The sequence below is a fragment of the Mastigoproctus giganteus genome, chromosome 7, assembly GCF_048544385.1.
Source record: "Mastigoproctus giganteus isolate SK-2022 chromosome 7, ASM4854438v1, whole genome shotgun sequence".
Classification (NCBI taxonomy): domain Eukaryota; kingdom Metazoa; phylum Arthropoda; class Arachnida; order Uropygi; family Thelyphonidae; genus Mastigoproctus; species Mastigoproctus giganteus.
Window position 1 is genome coordinate 86,891,364 of NC_143581.1, and position 19,263 is coordinate 86,910,626.

Consider the following 19,263-nt stretch of genomic DNA (forward strand, 5'->3'; position numbering starts at 1 on the left):
ACCAGTTATTATTCGGTACATAAATAAAAGGGTTTTTTTGGCACATGTATGCACAATATGCTTCTTTAGTTCATTAAAAGTGCAATCATACACATTAAAATATGCATTTTTTTATTGAAATTAGAATAAGTACTTATATATTACACAATGCCTGGAAACAGAAAATTACATAAACTGCCTTGAATGGGATTTTCCAATAGAAGCAATATCCATTAATATTTTAAAAGATTAATAATAATTTTCACCTTAAACAGCAAGCATCCCAAATTTACTTCAGTATCTGGATCATCACGAGGACACTGGTCAACTAAACCCTAAAGAAATAATAAATCCAAACTGAATACATAAACTAACGATGTGCTAACTATTATACATATGTATAATAAACAGAGTAGTAAAAAAAAAACACAATACAATTAACTCTGGGTCAGGTGCCCAAGGTCAATGAGACTCCAAACAATACTTCAGCAATTCATGGTCTACATCAACTCTGTCCATAAAGCTGAAACTTCTAATGGCTCTTTCTGAAAATGTTTTCTCTCATTTCCCCCTTGAAAATTCCAGAAATCTCTATTAATTATTGTCCAATTAAGAAAAATCCACAAATTAAATTAAAATAATTATATCCACATGTTGACTGGCATGTCATGTATAATTACTGATAGCAAGCTGGCTTTACTGCCACAAGTCCTCCTCCAGATGGTAATGTTCTCTGGCTTCATGATACTGAATCATCATCTGGAATCAAATTATTGACATACACTTCACATTTTGTGCAGTAGGCACTCCTGTTATTGACAAGCCATCATTGAATTACAAGCATTTGTTGAAGCACGTGGAAATTTAAATTTGCATTTTGCTTGCTAACAGGCGTAAAGAGAGTTTTAATTTCAAAAATTCATTTAAAATATGTTTTTAATATAAAAATGGATTTTATATGCATATGCATAATAAATAAATGTAAACTAGCAAAAAAAACTCATTAAAATTATTCACAGTTGTGAATAATTTTAATGTTAATGAAGTTGTGTTCAGAAAAGATTGAAAATAAAGTTGGCATCAAAAAAATTACAATTTTGATATATATATATTTTTTGATTTTTCTAACGTCGGCATTTTTTTTTTGGTATGTTGACAGTCTAACGGCTCCTGGGATTTCTCCCATCTCCGCGGTGTTCTCTGTATCAAGTGACAGTACCCTGTCAAGCCAGAGATTTAAAGTGTGTGGATCATGTAGTCTGTTGTGCCCATTGTTCATTTGGCTAATTGGCCATCGGGCCCGATGGGACTCGACGAGGCTAGCCAGGTGTTACCAGTAAGGAATCAGTACTCTGGCAGGTCCTGCCACCTACTTTCCTCAGATTTCAGTGGCTAGGACCTATAAAAAAAAAAAAAGACTGCTTTAATCGCTGTTGATTGCTTTTGTTTGGTCATCAATGGCCAGTTGTGTTCTTTGTGTCCATTGGTAGTCCAAAGTCTGAAGTCTGTTTCAGGGTGGTGGAAGTGCTCTTTGCCTCGCGAAGAGATTTTGAGCAAAAAGCGTGAAAGCCTTATAATTTTCCTCTTCCTGCAGCACTATGTCCTCCTGATTTCTAAGGATGGAGCGTAGTTTGGTAAACAGCAGGCCACGGAGGTCTTCATATATATTGCATTCGTAGAGCAGGTGCTCCCAAGTTTCTTCTTGTCCGCATTTACAGTGCGCTATGTCCGAGATTCCAAAAATCGTGTAGTTTCTTCCTGAAGGAGCCATGCCCTGCCAGCAGTTAAGTGGTATGAAGTTCAGGAGAGTACCAGATCGGGGAAATAGGGTAAACACATCCAATGTCTGGTATGAAGTTTCTAGTTATGCGGCCTTTAGTGGAGTCATTCCACCGATTCTGCCACACTGTTCTCATGTGGTCTGTAAGACGTCTTTTTTCCTGTGGTCTAGTCAGAGTTGGGTCCGTAGTGTATCCCAAATATGTGATTACCGTTCCTTTGGCGTGTTGGTGCAGCAGCCCACGGCAGACAATCTCCAAGTCCAGAGGGAGACATCCTGCAAGGACCTGGAGAGTGTGGGGGCTTACCGTGCAGCATGCTCTGGTTGTTGTGAGGAGAATTATTCGACGGATGGTTTCCAGTTTCCTTCTGTTAACAGCAGTGCTTGCCTTAGCGTACCAAGCTCCCGCTGCATAAGCCAGTGCCGGGATGAAGAATGCCTTGTAGAGGATGGCGAGTGCCCCCTTCTTCAGACCCCAGTCTCTGCGTGTAACTCTAGCAAATAGGGCAGAATATTTCCTGAATTTTACTCTGAGGTAACTAAGATGCGGTGTGAAGTTATCCTCGATAGTGTCTATTGAGGAAAACGCCAAGATATTTGACTTCTGTTTGGAATTTAATGGTTGTTCCATTTATCTTGATCTGGAAAGAACTCCTGAGATCAAGAGAGCCCTTGAAGAGTACTGAATGTTTTTTCCGGTGAGATGTTCAGTAGGTTCCCATTTGCCCATCCTTGCAGAACAGAAATGGCATGATTTGCATGAGTCTCCAGCTGTGTCCTGCTATTAACCTGCAGCATCAGTATAAGATCATCGGCGTATGCCTGCGTTTTTATATTAGGGATTTCCATATTGAGGAACTCATCCAGCACAAGAGTTCACAGAAGGGGCCCCAGAACTGATCCCTGGGGGCAGCCTCTGTGGACCTGCTTGGAGAGAGGTATGAAGTATATTGAGGATCTAGCGGCTCCTGGAATTTCTCCCATCTCCGCGAATGTTTTATGTATCGGTGACAGTACCCTGTCAAAGCCAGAGATTTAGAAGTGTGTGGGTCACGAGTAGTTGTTATATGTTGTGTCCATTGTTTATCCGGCTTATTGGCCACCAGGCCCCTAATGGGACCCGACATTGCCCATACCTCGCCACGTGGAGGCTAGCCGGGTGTTACCAGTGAGTCAGTTGTACTCTGGAAGGTCCTGCCACTTACTTTCCTGGGATTTTAGTGGCTAGGACCTAAAATAAAATTGGAACGAGCATGGTTGATTTTAGTTACATTAAAGTTCATTACATTGTTCAGTTACATTAAAGCACTAATATGGGGTTTGACGCTGAAGGCCTGTTTCTTTTTTTTTTTTTTTTTTATCTATTTCTTCTGTTGAAGTGCCTAAAAGGTCGGGCGAAATTTTTTGGTGTAGTTTAAATTTGGACGTGTAGGGCTATACGCTGTGCAAGAGAAAGTGCTGGGAGGGGAGAGTGAAGGCTGGGGGGTGAAATAGGAAGAAGAGGATCAATAGGGTAGGTAACCCCCAATTATTCCCACCAGAGGGAAGGAAAGGTGTGGCAAGGGAGAGAGAAGACAGCGAGCCGTCACCTCCCCCCCTTGTCGGGTGTAGGAGAAAAAAAGGTTGCACCGCACAAGAGAGTGCAGAGCCTTGAGCCAATATGGCTCCGACAAGGCGACAACTTGGAGTTTCTATATCTTTGTCGATCTTCTCTGTCATCGGTTTTAGTATCCAGGTTTATCCTCCTCAGCTAAGAAAACTGGTCAGGTTCGTTGTCAGTCCATTATCAATGGCTGCGGGTCTGTTCATCATGGGAAGATCCACATCTCCATGGGGTTATTCTTCCGTTCGCTAGGTATTAGATTATTAGTAGTGAGCAGGTTCCTGAGGGAGGTTCTTTTTGAGTCCTCTCCATGCGTGCTCTGTCTTTTTTTTTTTTTTTTATCTATTTCTTCTGTTGATGGCTATCAGTGTTTTATGCCTAGCAAATAGTTTTTGGGCATATTCCTTTAGCGCCCTATATTCCTCTAGTGAGTCCAGTAGATGTGATTCCAGGTTCTTGAGGAGGAAGTGTATCGCGGTGATCAGTCTGCATCTGAGGTCCTCATAATGGGTGCAATCGTACATAATGTGCTCCCAGCACTCAAGTTCCCCACAGGCACAGCTCAGATCCTCTTCAATTCCCAGCACTGTCAGCTTGGCTTTAAAGGCCCCGTGTCCAGTCAGTAAATAGGTGGTGTATAAGCCAGGTTGAAATGAAGTTGGGGGACTGGGGTACATCCTGTCGATGTTTGGAATGAATTTCCTGGTGATATTTCCCTTATTTGAGTTGGCCCAGTGCTCCTGCCAAACTTGCATCAGGTGTTTTTGCAGTCTTATTTTTTCATTTTTGCGTGGTGCATTAATGTCCACAGTATAGCCATGGTATGTACAGGGTATTCCTTTCTCTATGTGGTAGTTCATTCCCCTGCACGTGATCTCTAAGTCAAGGGGGAGAGCCCCGACCAAGACCTGCAGTGCATGGGTACTGGTTGTTCTTCAAGCACGTGTAACTGTCAGTAGGATGGTTCTTTGCGTTGCATCAAGGATGCATCGGTTTACTACAGTTGCCGTTTTGGGAAACCATATTGCTGAGGCATAAGTGATGATCGGTAGAAAGGTTGTTTTATAAAACAATGACAGGGTGGGTGCATTGGTTTAACCCCCAGTCCCGCCTAGTGATCCTAGACACCAATCCAGAGTGTCTTTTAATTTTGGCTCTGATATAAGTTAGATGGCGTTTAAAGGAAAGATTACCATCCAGTATAACCCCTAAATATTTTAACTGGGTCACTAGTTTTATTGTGGTAGGTCCCACCTTTAATTGTGGCGGCTTACGTATATCAAGCTTGCCTTTTAGCAGGGTGGAGGACGTCTTTGTTGTTGATATCGTCAGGCAGTGGGTTCTGGTCCAGTTTTGCAATATCAGCATTGATTGGTTGGCCTTTTCCTCTCGCTGCGCCCTGCTATCTGCAGCAATGGTAGGGACTAAATCATCAGAAAAGGCCCGGGAGTGCACATCACCGAGGTCCAGAATCGTGTTCCACAGGAGTGGCCCCAGAACAGAACCCTGGGGGCAGCCCCTGCGGACACCACGATTCACTCTAGCATAAGGTGCTTCCACGATAATGCATCTCTCAGAGAGATATGACCTAATTATGGAGTATAAGTTGATCAGCACATGTGCCTGCCTTAGTCTTGCCAGGACACTCGGCCATCAAATTGTGTCGAATGCCCCGGCGAAGTCAACGGAGATGACTAGAACATATTTATTATTACAGTATGTTGCTGATTCCGATAGACTACGCAAGGCCTCCACAGTACAGGAACCCTGCTTGAATCGGTATTGCGATGTCTCTGTGAGTTTCGCTGCCCGGTAATGCTGGTTTATCCTTGTGTAGAGTAGTCTTTCTAGCAGTTTGCTTGCAACAGGCAGTAGGGCTTTTTTTTTTTTTTTTTTTTTATGAAAACCCCAAACACGAAAGGTATCAAAACCTATAGTACTTAGTACCATGCATGGGTTAAAGGAGAAGTATGGGGGGAGGGGGATGCTGGAAACTTTGCTCTAGAGACTAAACATGGGTTTCACCACTTCAAGCCTCCAATAAGCAAAGTGGTGGTATTTCACCGGTTGATGAAAGTCATCTACCACCTACTAAATTTGGTCAATAGGAGTTTGGCAGGTGGTGGGGTGGTTTGTTTGAATTTTTGGGGATTAATTTTACCTTTGCTGTCTTCCATTTTTTAGGGAAGATACCCTTAGCCGAGCAGCTGTTATAGAGGTGTAAGAGGTGGTCTGGAATGATCTCCACAGTCTTCTTAATAATTTCGGGTTCTAAGTAGTCCAGGCACGGACATTTATTGTTTCTTATCTGGGTTACCATTTGTTGTAGGTCATCCTGTGTGAAGGGTGGTTCCCGAGTGTCTGCTGAGTAAGCTTCATTATCTTGACAGATGATAAGTTGCTCTGGCAGTGTTGGCTCTATTGGTTCCGGGAAGATGGCATCCAATATATTGCTTATAGATTATTGCCACGTGGTGGTATAATCACCTTGTGGTGTCTTGGTGGTTGAAATGACTTCCCCCTCCTGGGAAGTTTACTGGTGACTATCTTGTATACCACTCCCTCGGGTTCAGTGTTCCCTGTTGTGCTGACAAAAGTCTCCCAGGCCTTGCGTTTGCTCTTAACGACCGCATTTGTGTAGCTGTTTCTGGCTTCTCTATATCTTTCCCTTAAAGTTTCAACCTCATGGGCCGGCCATGTGCACCTTGCCCGTTGGAATTGTTTTCTTCTTTTAATTGTTTCCTGCCTGAACTGTTGAATTTCCAGGGTCCACCAGGGGACAGCGCCCCCGGATTGGGTTTCTTCTTTTTATTGCTGCATTGCTGGCTTCTGTTATTATCTTGGTTACTTTAGTTTGGGTTTTATTAGGTTCCTCGAGCTGATTTGTCTCAGTTAAGTGTTGGGTCGTTGCTGGTATTAGGATTTCCTTAAAACGTTCCCAATTTGCTTTGCCTGGAGAGAGTGGCAAAGGGAGCAGTCACTGTAATCCTTCTGTCATCCAAGTATGATCTAAGACAGCAGAACAGGTTGCCTGGAATTTGGGCACATTGAAGTCTGGTCAGGATTCCAGGCAACCAGAGAGAATCAAAAGTGCCAGCAAAGTCTATTGATATGAGGAGAAAATACTTCATGTCGCAGTTTTTTGCTGCCTCAATTATGTTTTCCAAAGCGTCTGCTGGCATGTGGGTTCAAACTGCACACTTTAAGGAAGAACAATCCCTGTGACTGCTGACAAGTTAGTAGGAATTAGTAGGTGTTAATTTCGTGAGCAGTCACAATTTTAGTAGCTTTTGTTTTGTTTCAATTACACACTACTCCCATTTGTAATATATTTCAAGTATGAGTGAAGGTATTTTTGGAATTTTTATTTTCCTGTACTGCTATTCTCCCCTTCCCCAGTGAAGACTGGATCTATCCTTGGAAAATAACACAAATGGATTTCCAACAAACAGGCTTGTTCTGAGTGCCAAAGAACAAAAGCTCTAAAAACAGTACAATGCTGAGAGAAACAGAGAGGTAAATGAAAATGACAGGAGCAACTGACCGATACAGATTACCTAATGATCACTTTATTGTTATCCTAAATAAACTGATTTAAACTCCTTTGAGATGAGCTTGTTCTTATTAAACAAAGCGAAAAAGTAATGGTAATTTATTAATTTATATTGACTGGGCACTGATTTTGCCAAGTGCCCACTGAGTAGAAACTGGAAGTTCTAATTGTAGAGATTGTGCAAATTAACTTAGTGCTCCAGAAAACTCTGTCAGCAATGAATGCTTGATCTTGCAATCACCCAATGGCAGGTAAGATGTTCACTAGTTTATTTTTAGAATTTATTTAGAGATTTTGTAAGTTACTACTTAATATACGTAGAACCTTTGTATGGTGATTCAGTGTGAATATCATATCTTGTAACTTTGTACTGTAGGTGTGTGGTAGGAAAATTCTAGTGAATTATTTGTGGTAAATAGGTATCTCAAAAGTTCGAATCTTGTAGGTTGGTGTTAATAGATAACTTTATTAACCTATTATAATTAACATAACTTTACAAGAGTAATAGTATAGCGTAAACTCAATATCATAATATATATATATATATACATTTAATAACAATGCACTTGATAGTAATACATATTATTGTCGCATAACCAGTGCACAGTGTTTTTACTGCATTTAACTATAATACTTTAGTGTAGTATTCTCGATTAAACTGAATTTGAATGGAAATCATACTTCAGACCAAAGCAGCCACTAGCCTCCCACTAGCAGTCTGCTGACGAGGCTAGTGGGAGCCAGATGTGTTCAAAGCCGCTAAGTGGATTTTCTTATTTATTGATTTGAAATTATTGTTTTTCTAAAACTTTTGATTTAAATTTAGTAGTATAGCATTATTTTGTGATTTTCTGATTAATCTGCTGTATTTATTCTTTGCTCGGCCTTGTAATTGCATAAAAGTATCGGTAAGGGTATCAAATCCATGTGTTACAAGTTGCAGCTCCGCTGAACGAGAAGTTTTTTAGCCATATTTAGCCGCTTTATTGACCAACCGTTACATCAAATTATTTTCTATACGTAGCTTATAGACCTAGTCGGGATCGTTAGTTTATTCCGAAACGAGACAGCGAGATTTGGAAGTTAATTAATACTTAAGTGTCTGTAGATTTACCGTTCGTAACTTGCCGCCATTGTCATACGATGCAACGTTATATCCCGACCTAGATAGCGTTAGTATAGTATAGTATATAATATAATATTGTCGATTAATCAGTAAAATCTATTAATTTTGTTAAACTTTGTTGTCAGTTAAATTGTACTTTTAACTAAATACATATAACGACTTAGATTACAAATGTAACATAATTAATTAATAGATAACTTGATACGGAACTTATATAAACGGAACTCATAGATAATACTCGATACTGAAAAATATATATAGCGTTTTCACTGTGTTGGGATACAAGTTTAGGGTTATAATTTTGTATTGAAATTGAAATTTTATTGAAATTAAATCGAAATCATGACTCAGACCAGAGCAGCAAAGCAAAAGGCTCAAGCTAATGGGAGTGTTAAGGCTCAGAGGAGAACTGAGGGAGGGCAGTTGCCCTCTGAATCACAGCCTTTTAAAATGCACTGCTTGCATGATGTTTCTGGAGCAATCGGGTACGGGCCATGATATTGCCATGGGGGATGTCTTTGTGGGTATGATGCAAGGAATGTAACGAAATCAGGCGACAACTCGGCGTTGTTATGGGCCTATATGAGAGCTTGAAGGACAGGGTGGATGCCCTCGAAGGAACTAAATTGAGGGGCCCATTAAGCTCTCAGCTGGCCACATCAACGACAGAGCTTGCACTTGGTCATCATGCAACACAGCGGCAACCCACGTGAACTACCTATTCAATGCATTAGCAACATCAGCTGGGTTATCTAAGACAATGATTCCCAAAATACTGAGATCTACGGACCCCTTCAAAAATCAAAAATGTTTGCGGGCCCCCTATATAAATATATCTTTGGGTGCACTCTATGCTGAGACATGTCCTTCCAATGCCTGGGTTATGTAGCATCATTGATCACTCTACATCATGTTCTGCCATTTCTCCAGTTCTGTGAACCGGGATTGACGGTGACACAAACTCTCAGCTGCTCACATCAACGCCAGAGCTTGCACTTGGTCCCCAAGGCAGAATGCGCTGGTCCCACAGGAACTAGTAGTTGTTGGTGACTCTATTGTCAGGGAAACGGGGAACATGCTTTGTAAAAAGGATAGGTGGAATAGGACCAGGGTATGTCTGCCAGGGGCAAAGATACGTTATAGTGCAGATATCATCTTTTACGGGCACAAAAGGTGATATAGTTGTACGCGTTGCCACTAATGATATCAAGAGTAGGAGACCGGCAGAATTACTTAACAAGTACAGGTCACTGTTGAAAAAAAGCCATGAATTTGAGTTGAATTTGAAAGTGTCTGCAATTCTGCCCAGACATGACAGGAGGGAGTATATGATGAGAGAGCCTCGTCAATCAATTTGGCCCTGGAAAGATTGTGCAAGGCTCAAGGGGTAGAATTTTTTTCAGACTGGATTGTACTTGTTAACAGAAGAGACTGCTTCTACAGGGATGGGATACACTTAAATAGAAAGGCTGCAAGAATATTTGCTGATGCTATCGAGGCAGTGTTAGGCGGTTCGGAAAACTGCTAGCTTGGGGGGGGGCGTTTGTTTGTTATTTGGAGCATTAGCAACTAAGGCATATTGCACAGGAATATGCGGTGGTCATTCCCTGACCTTTCCGCATCCTCCCTATTTGGTGGTGACGGGCTCGAACCCCGGTCTAATCAAGAAGCGGAGGCGCAAAACTAGCCACTGGCAGAGGTGAAAGAGATTCTTGCAGTGCTTCTATTGGAATAAGCAGAAGCCTGAAAAACAAGATGCAGGATATTTCAGAGACTGCTGGGAGTCATTGCAGTACAAGTAAACACATGGGTTGTGTTAGGGTAGCTAAGAATAGAAACAGGTGCATGTATACTTGCGTGTACACCAATGCTAGGAGTTTAGTAAATAAATTGGATGAATTTGAGGTATTGCCCAAAATATCAAAGGCAGATACTGTTGGGATTTCAGAGACGTGGTGTCACACAGATATAAGGAATGCAGAACTAGAATTTGGGGAGTACAACATATACAGAAAGGATAGACAGCATAGGAAGGGAGGAAGGGTTATGCTATTAGTTAAGAAACAAATAAAATCCAAGGAAGTGAAGCCAGTCGACATCACTGGACAGTGCAGTGTCGAGTCAGTTTGGTGTGACATAAGCAGTGGGAGATCAAAATTGAGAGTAGGAGTGTGCTATATGCCTAATGACTCTGATGAGTATAATAAGAAACTGTACAGGGAAATAGAGTGGGCCAGTAAATCAAAGTCTCTTATAATGGCTGATTTTAATTTCCCAGATATTGACTGAAATTTGGGGGCTGGTCACTCACACACTAGCAAGGCTTTTGTGGATTTATTGGATGATTGTTTTCTACCCATATGCAAAGTACTGCATATGGGTAGAAGTAACCCCAGAGAAACGTACCAAATGTGTGGTACTACACTTAAGGTGGTAGAAAATGAAAAAGACCTGGGAGTAATTGTGCAGTCAGATATGAAGTTTTCTGAGCAATGCAGACAGGCTGCCAGGGCAGGTCATGGGGTTTTGTCAATGATATATAGGAATTTTGCTAGCAGGGAGGAGGTGATTGTCCCTCTGTATAAGGCAATGGTCAGGCCACACCTTGAGTACTGCATCCAGGTCTGGAGGCCTCATTTTAGGAAGGATTTACTTGAGCATGTACAGAGAAGGGCAACAAGATTGGTGAGGGGAATGAAGGGATCCTCTTATCAAGAGAGGCTTAAGTTCTGCAAATTGCAGTGGCTGGAGATGAGGAACCTGCGGGGTGATCTGATTGAGGTATATAAGGCCTTGAATGGGTTGAGCACGCTGAATTCTGATGGGATCGTTCCACTTGTTCAGATTACGAACCTAAGGGGGCATAAATTCAAATTAAGAAAGGACAGATGAAGAATAGATGTGCGGAAATTTGCCTTTAGCCATAGGGTGGTTAATTGCTGGAACAAACTTCCATCTGTCGTTGTGACAGGTTAAATAAATTTAAGGAGGAACTGGACAGGCATTTGGAGGGAATGGTGCGATTTTTTTTTTTTTTTTTGGCTGATGCTGCATAAGCTCATACACTTGCTTTCATGCATCACATGCCACTACTACTACTACTACTACTACTACATCAGCATGTTCGCGAGGCAACTAGAGGGAGTAATACTCTTGATTTGATTCTCAGTAGTGATTCTTCATGCATTAAGAATCTGCAGATAAATGAACCACTAGGTGGCAGTGATCACAGTGTGCTGAAGTGGGATTTACTCAAAGAGGTAACTACCATCAGGGGTAAAGGGATGGGTTATTGCTTTCGTAAAGGCGACTACGATGGATTGAGACATTATTTAAATTCTATACAGTGGGACCAACTGATGATGTTACCAACAGCAAATTCAAAATGGGAAGCATTAAAAGAACTTATCTTGGAAGCTACTAGGCTTTACATACCAACTAAGAAATATTGTTCAAGGTTGAGGCCTAAATGGACTCAATGAGACATATGGCAGAGAAGTAAAATGCACGGGATACATACAAATTAACAAGTGACACAGAAGCCTATGATAGATACAAGTTGATCTGTAACCAAGTTACAAAGGAGGTTAGGCAGGCGAAGACAGATTTCGAGAAATCTTTGGCACGGGATGCAAAGAAAAACAGCAAAGAGTTCTTTACTTATGTAAACTCTAGAAGGAAGGGGATGAATCAGATTGGTCCACTTGATATCGATGGATCAACTGTTGATGATCCTGCTCAGGTAGCTAACAAACTAAATGAATATTTTGCATCGACATTCACACATGAAGAGTTATTCAGCGAGGGGAATGCCAGAGGTGTATTCAACTCTGGCAGTAAGCTAGAGAATCTTGTAATAACTGAGAGTAAAGTGGAGGAGAAATTGTTGAAGATAAACACAAGAAAGGCACCTGGGTGGATGGGATCTATCCAGTTATAATAAAGGATGCAGCAAAGGAAGTAAGCAAACCCGTAGCCATAATTATAAGAGTTTCCTTGGACTCAGGGGAGGTACCCATAGACTGGAGATGTGCAAATGTGACCCTAATTCACAAAGGAGGATCAAAGGCTGACACAAGTAATTATAGACCTGTGAGTTTAACTTCTATTCCAGGAAAATTAATGGAGGCACTGGTTAAAGAAGCACTGCAGGAACATCTAGACAAGACTTCAGTTATAGTTCGGACACAGCATGGTTTTGTTAAGGGGAAGTCTTGCCTGAATAATCTGATTGGATACTATGATGCAGTCACAAAAGAACTGGATGCAGGGAATAACTTTGATATTATATACTTATATCTTAGAAAGGCTTTTGATACTGTTGTACATGGAAGACCTCTGCACAAATTGGACCAGTGTGGCATTGGAGGCAAATTGCTGCTATGGATAAAGGGGTGGTTCAGGGGGAGAAGACAGAGAGGTAATCAATGGACACTGCTCATCGTGGACTAATGTTATTAGTAGAGTCCCTCAGGGTTCAGTGTTGAGTCCATTATTGTTTTCTGTATTTATAAATAATACTGATGATGGTATATCAAGCTTAATGTCCAAGTTTGCAGATGATACAAAGGTTGGCAGGGTTGTTAAGGACACTACTGACGCTATGCTGCTGCAACAGGATCTGGAAAGGTTGAGCAGATGGGCTGAGAGGTGGCAATGGTTTTGTTAAGGGGAAGTCTTGCCTGAATAATCTGATTGGATACTATGATGCAGTCACAAAAGAACTGGATGCAGGGAATAACTTTGATATTATATACTTATATCTTAGAAAGGCTTTTGATACTGTTGTACATGGAAGACCTCTGCACAAATTGGACCAGTGTGGCATTGGAGGCAAATTGCTGCTATGGATAAAGGGGTGGTTCAGGGGGAGAAGACAGAGAGGTAATCAATGGACACTGCTCATCGTGGACTAATGTTATTAGTAGAGTCCCTCAGGGTTCAGTGTTGAGTCCATTATTGTTTTCTGTATTTATAAATAATACTGATGATGGTATATCAAGCTTAATGTCCAAGTTTGCAGATGATACAAAGGTTGGCAGGGTTGTTAAGGACACTACTGACGCTATGCTGCTGCAACAGGATCTGGAAAGGTTGAGCAGATGGGCTGAGAGGTGGCAATGGTTTTGTTAAGGGGAAGTCTTGCCTGAATAATCTGATTGGATACTATGATGCAGTCACAAAAGAACTGGATGCAGGGAATAACTTTGATATTATATACTTATATCTTAGAAAGGCTTTTGATACTGTTGTACATGGAAGACCTCTGCACAAATTGGACCAGTGTGGCATTGGAGGCAAATTGCTGCTATGGATAAAGGGGTGGTTCAGGGGGAGAAGACAGAGAGGTAATCAATGGACACTGCTCATCGTGGACTAATGTTATTAGTAGAGTCCCTCGGGGTTCAGTGTTGAGTCCATTATTGTTTTCTGTATTTATAAATAATACTGATGATGGTATATCAAGCTTAATGTCCAAGTTTGCAGATGATACAAAGGTTGGCAGGGTTGTTAAGGACACTACTGACGCTATGCTGCTGCAACAGGATCTGGAAAGGTTGAGCAGATGGGCTGAGAGGTGGCAAATGAAGTTTGACATTGACAAATGTAAAGTACTACATACAGGAAACAGCAACCCCAGAGCAACGTATCAACTCTGTGGTACTACACTGACAGTGGTAGAGAATGAAAAGGACCTGGGGTAATTGTGCAGGCAGATATGAAGTTCTCTGAGCAGTGCAGATGGGCTGCAAGAGTAGCTCATGGTGTCTTGTCAATGATATACAGGAATTTTTCTAGCAGAGATAAGGAGGTCATTATTTCCATGTATAAGGCAATGGTCAGGTGTATACAGTACCTTGTACTGTATACAGTACCTTGAGTACTGTATACACGTCTGGAGGCCTCATTTTAAGAAGGATGCTGTTGGAACGAGTACAGAGAAGGGCAACAAGATTAGTGAATGGAACAAAGGGGTGCTCTTACGAAGAAATTCTTAAGTTTTGCAAATTACAGTGTCTGGAGACTAGGCACCAGCGAGGTGATCTGATTGATGTGTATAAAGTCTTGAATGGTTTGAGCATGCTCAATGCTGATGTGATTCTTCCTCTTGTTCAGAATAATCATCTGAGAGGGCATAAATTCAAATTGAGGAAGGATAGATGTAGGATAGATGTCAGGAAATTTGCCTTTAGCCAGTGGGTAGTTGGTTGGTGGAACAGACTTCCATCCCTTGTTGTGGAAGTTGATAGCCTAAATAAATTTAAGGCTCAGCTGGACAGGTATTTCGAACGAACAGAAGGGTGAAATGGGAGTGGGGTTTTTTTTTTTGGCTGATGCTGCATAAGCTTGCTTTCTTGCATCATATGCCTCTACTAATGCCATTGCTAAGTAAACTTTATTACAAGAATAGCAATAGTGTTATTGCAGCAGTAGAGTGCTTAAGGCAAATGCATATCTCAAGACGTCCTTGTTTTAGAAAATTGTATGGAATATTGTAATGTGTCATCAAAGAAGGCTACGAGACATCTAGGCGTAGACGTGATCGTCTGCCAGCACCTCGCAGGGGTTCACATCTGTTGAGTATGGGCTTGGTACACCCAGGATTGTGAGCTGGATATCATCATTCTTCTCTTTCTTGGTGATTCCCTTCTACTTCTGACTGACTCTGACTCTCACTCTCTCTCTCCCTCCTCCTCTCAGGGTAACTTGGAAATTTTTTTTTTTAGCTGGTACAGCATAAGACTCAGGCTTCCTTGCACTACATGGCTAGTAATAATAATAATAATAATAATAATAATCTTTGGGATGAGCTGGAAAGGGCTGTTCACTGCAGGCCTACACCTCCATAAAATCTCAAGGAACTGCGTGATACACTCATGTCTGCATGGTACTCCATTCCTGCACAACGTTTTCAGCATCTTGTTCAATCCATGCCTAGACACAGTAAGTAAGTGTACCTAATAAAGTGGCAGCACAGTGTACATGTTTTATTTCAATTTTATATATAATTTACCAATTGTAGCATAACACATATTGACATAATTTTTGATAATTTATAGCCTTTGTGAACCTATCCTTGATTGTTATATGAAAATGTGCTGTTCTGTGCATTTCTACCGTGTGCCTTTTTTCAGAATATATGTCATCTTATAGCAGGGTACGCTATATTTCCACTTTCCCTCTACTGCATTCACATTCTTCCTGCTTTGTCCTTCTCCATTTTCCTTATCATTTCCATTGTTAGCCATTTTTTTTTGGTTTTTGTTCCTTTGCTATATCTTTTTGCTTTCTCACTGATTTTAATTACTTTATTCCTTATTTCAAATGGGTTCTCATTCACATCTTCACTTTCAATCTTACCTCTCAATTTCTCTTCAGTTTTCCTGAAAAAGTTTCCTTATCAATACTCTATTTGTTATTCTTTTTTACCTTTTCTTCTTTTCTGTGTGCCATCTTCTAATGGAGGTCGGCGACCACTACGCCAAATGTCTCTCTGTCTCTGGTAGCTCTGAACAGCTTCTCGGTGTTCAGTCCTGTCCAATTCTTAATGTTATCAAGCCACGATGTTCGTCTTCTCCCAGGCTTTCTTCTTCCTTCCATTCTCCCCTCAATAATTAGCCATGGAATTGCATATTTATTGTTCCTCATCAGGTATCCAAGATATGTAATTTTCCTTTTCTTTATGTCCTTTAGCAAGGTTTTTCCAATTCTCTGCAGGACACTCTCATTGGTCACGATTGCTGTGCATAGTATCTTTAGCATTCTTCTGTATTTCCACATTTTAAATGCTTCTAGTTTTTTCAAGGTGTTAATTTTAAGTGTCAATGTCTTGGCACCATACGACAAAACTGACCAAATGTAACATCTCATCATCCAGATTCTAAGGTGTAGATCCAGGTGTTCATTGTGCAATGCAGGTCTCATTTTAAGAAAATACTGCTTGGCCATTTCAATCCTTGCTTTTATTTCCATATCCAGTTTGTTTTTGTCCTTGATCCAATAGCCTAGATATATATAATTTTGTCAATCTCTGTCAGCCTTCCGTTTAACTTGAGGGGAGGTGTTGGCATTGTACCATTAAGGGCCATGAGCTTAGTCTTGTTATTTTTACCTTTTGAATTCCCTTAAATTTTATTCTTACAGCGACCTCTGTCAATATCAGGTCCTGGATATACATGTTTTCACATTATTCTTCTACCTTTCTCTCACCATAATATAATCCAGCTGATGCCTTCCCAGATCCCCATAAATAGAGCCATTTTTTGATATTAGTATTAGTAACGGCCGCATGGTGCAAGAAAGCCTATGGCTTATGCTGCACCAGCCAAAAAAAAAAAAAAAAAAAAATCCGAACAAAACAATGATAAAAACAAAAAATAAATAAATAAATAAAATAAATAACTAAATAATAATAATTAATAAATAAATAAAAAATATATAATAAAATATAAATAAAAAGGAAATTACACCTATCATCCTATGCGCTTCCCTTACCCGAACGTACTATCCAGATGACCTTTGAATTTCCCCAAACTGTCGGCCTCTACCACCCATGAAGGCAACTTATTCCAGTAATTTATAACTCGCTGGCTAAAATAAAACTTCCTGCAGTCCAATCTAAACATTTCCCCCCGTAACTTGAATTTATGTCCCCTAGTTCTAGCATCATTTATAATCTTGAAAATTTTGTCCTCATTCATTTTACTGATGCCTCTCAGAGCTTTAAACACCTCAATCAAATCTCCTCTAAGGTGTCTAGTTTCCAAACTCTGCAACCCACATATTCGAAGTCTTTCTTCATAAGGACGCCCTTTTGCCGATCTCACCAGGCGAGTTACCCTTCTTTGCACCCTTTCAAGAAGCTCGATGTCTTTCTTTAGGTGCGGTCTCCATACTTGAACACAGTATTCCAAGTGTGGTGTAACAAAAGCCTTAAGCCTTATATAATGGGATTATCACGTCCCTATCTCTACTTGCAAAAGTTCGATAGATCATCGATAGGACACCATGGGCCTTCCTTGAAACCTGTTTACAATGCTCAGAGAATTTCATGTCTGACCGTATCGTAACACCCAAGTCCCTTTCCTCCAGTACTGGGATTAGTTGAACTCCACCAAGTGAATAAGTTTTTTTGGGATTACTGTTTCCCAGGTGTAATACCTTACACTTTGTTGGATTAAAGCACAGCTGCCATTTTTCTGACCATTCTTGAAGTCTATCTAGGTCTCTCTGAAGAAGCTCAGCTTGACAGTGATCATTAACTACTCTACCAATTTTAACATCATCTGCAAATTTAGACATCACGCCCTCTATCCCTTCATCAATGTCGTTTATGAAAATTAAAAACAACAGTGGTCCTAATACTGATCCTTGGGGAACCCCACTTCTTACATCAACCCAATCTGAGGAATAGCCATTTATCACAACCCTCTGCCTCCTGCCCTGAAGCCATCCTTCTATCCATCTAAGGATTTTCCCAGTGATTCCAACCTGTTCCAGCTTATAAAGCAACCGCTCATGTGGGACTGAGTCAAAAGCTTTGCTGAAATCTAAATAAACAATGTCGAAATTATTCCCTAAATCCAGCTCGTGAGTGACCCTTTGGAAATAGCGAACCAGATTTTCCCTTTACAAAACCATGCTGAGTACCCTTGAGAATTTCAATTCGATCCAAATGATCCTGAATTCCACCCTTGATCATTGCCTCCATGATTTTCCCTACTACTGAAGTCAGACTGACAGGTCGATAATTTCCAACTTCACTTTTAGAGCCACCCTTATGTATGGGAGATACATTTGCACTTTTCCAATCCAAGGGAATCTCCCCAGAGTCTAGTGATGCTCGCATAATTAGCCTCAATGGTTCAATGCACTCGCTTGCCGCCTCTCTTAAGATTATAGGGTATATTCCATCAACTCCAGGAGCCTTACTGGTCTGTAGGCTCGAAAGTTTTTTCATTAAATAATCTTGCGAAATTTCAATATCATTAATTACATATTTTTTAACTTCGCTCCCACAATTTCCCATTGCCACAAAAGGCTTTTCATTTGTAAATATCGATGCAAAATAACTGTTGAGTTCATCTGCAATGGCAGCTGGTGTATTTATTACTATCCCCTTTCCCTTACGTAAAGGTCCGATCTGGTTTGTCCTGCTCTTCTTGGCATTTATATATGTGAAGAATTCTTTATCCCCCCTCTTTGCTCTGTTTGCTAGTGATTTCTCATAAACTGCCTTTGCCTGTCGAACCTTTTCTGTGGCTCTATTACACATCACCTTGTAGCTGTTATAGGCTTCGGTACTTTTTATTGCTCTGTAACCTTTCCATGCCACCTTTTTCTGCTCAAGTAATGTGGCAACTTCACTATTCATCCAACTTGGAACCCTTCTCGTGGAGTATTTTTTTAATGGTATATACGCATTCAAGGCATCTGTGATTAATGTTTTAAAAGCGTACCACAGCTCAAATATATTCATTCTCTGCGCGATATCTACCCAGTTAATAGAGGCCATGTAGTACCTTAAGGCATCGTAATTTCCTTTTCTGAAATTAAAACCCATTCCTTTGCCTTTTACTTCTGCTACCTCTCTCGTCATCATCCACCGTAGAACTCCGTGATCACTTCCTGCTACTGGTTCCTCTACTGTCAGCCCTGTTATGTCATCTGATTCATGTGTGATGATGAGGTCTAGGATATTCTTTTCTCTACTACTTTCCCTGACATGTTGATACAAATAACAGTCATCTAGTTGATTTAAAAATTTTGTTCCCCATGTCGAGTTTCCTTCCCATTTACTCCAATCAATTAGAGGCAAATTGAAATCACCCATAATAAGGCATTGACGCTTACTTGCCCATTCCATTTGCATGTAGAGGCTTTTGTCATAATCTTCACAATCACCTGGTCTGTAGATTACTCCTACTCGCATTATACCTTTGTTTCCAACTATCTCACACCATACAGACTCTATAATAGCATGTGAAATGTCTGAATCTGGGAAAGCTATCGTCGCACTCAGGCTGCTTCTGATAAGAAGCATTACCCCACCACCCCTTCTATCTACTCTGTCCTTCCTAAATACATTATACAAGCCGTACTGAAACTCATCATCCCCAATTTCCGGGTGGCACCACGTCTCTGTAAGCCCTATTATGTCCGCGTTACTTCTTTTAACCAGCAGTTCGAATTCGCTCATTTTATTGACGACACTTCTAACG

General features: G+C 40.8%; 1 protein-coding gene across 2 annotated transcripts in view; it reads right to left on the reverse strand.

Moving 5' to 3' along the window:
- Ttc30 (tetratricopeptide repeat domain 30) overlaps positions 1 to 19,263 on the reverse strand; it is a 232,476-nt gene that overhangs the window by 162,112 nt on the left and 51,101 nt on the right. For both annotated transcript variants that reach the window (XM_090376994.1, XM_090376993.1), the window contains exon 5: positions 246 to 314. In XM_090376994.1, the coding sequence (XP_090233120.1) occupies positions 246 to 314 (69 nt within the window). The remainder of the gene's footprint in view (positions 1 to 245; positions 315 to 19,263) is intronic.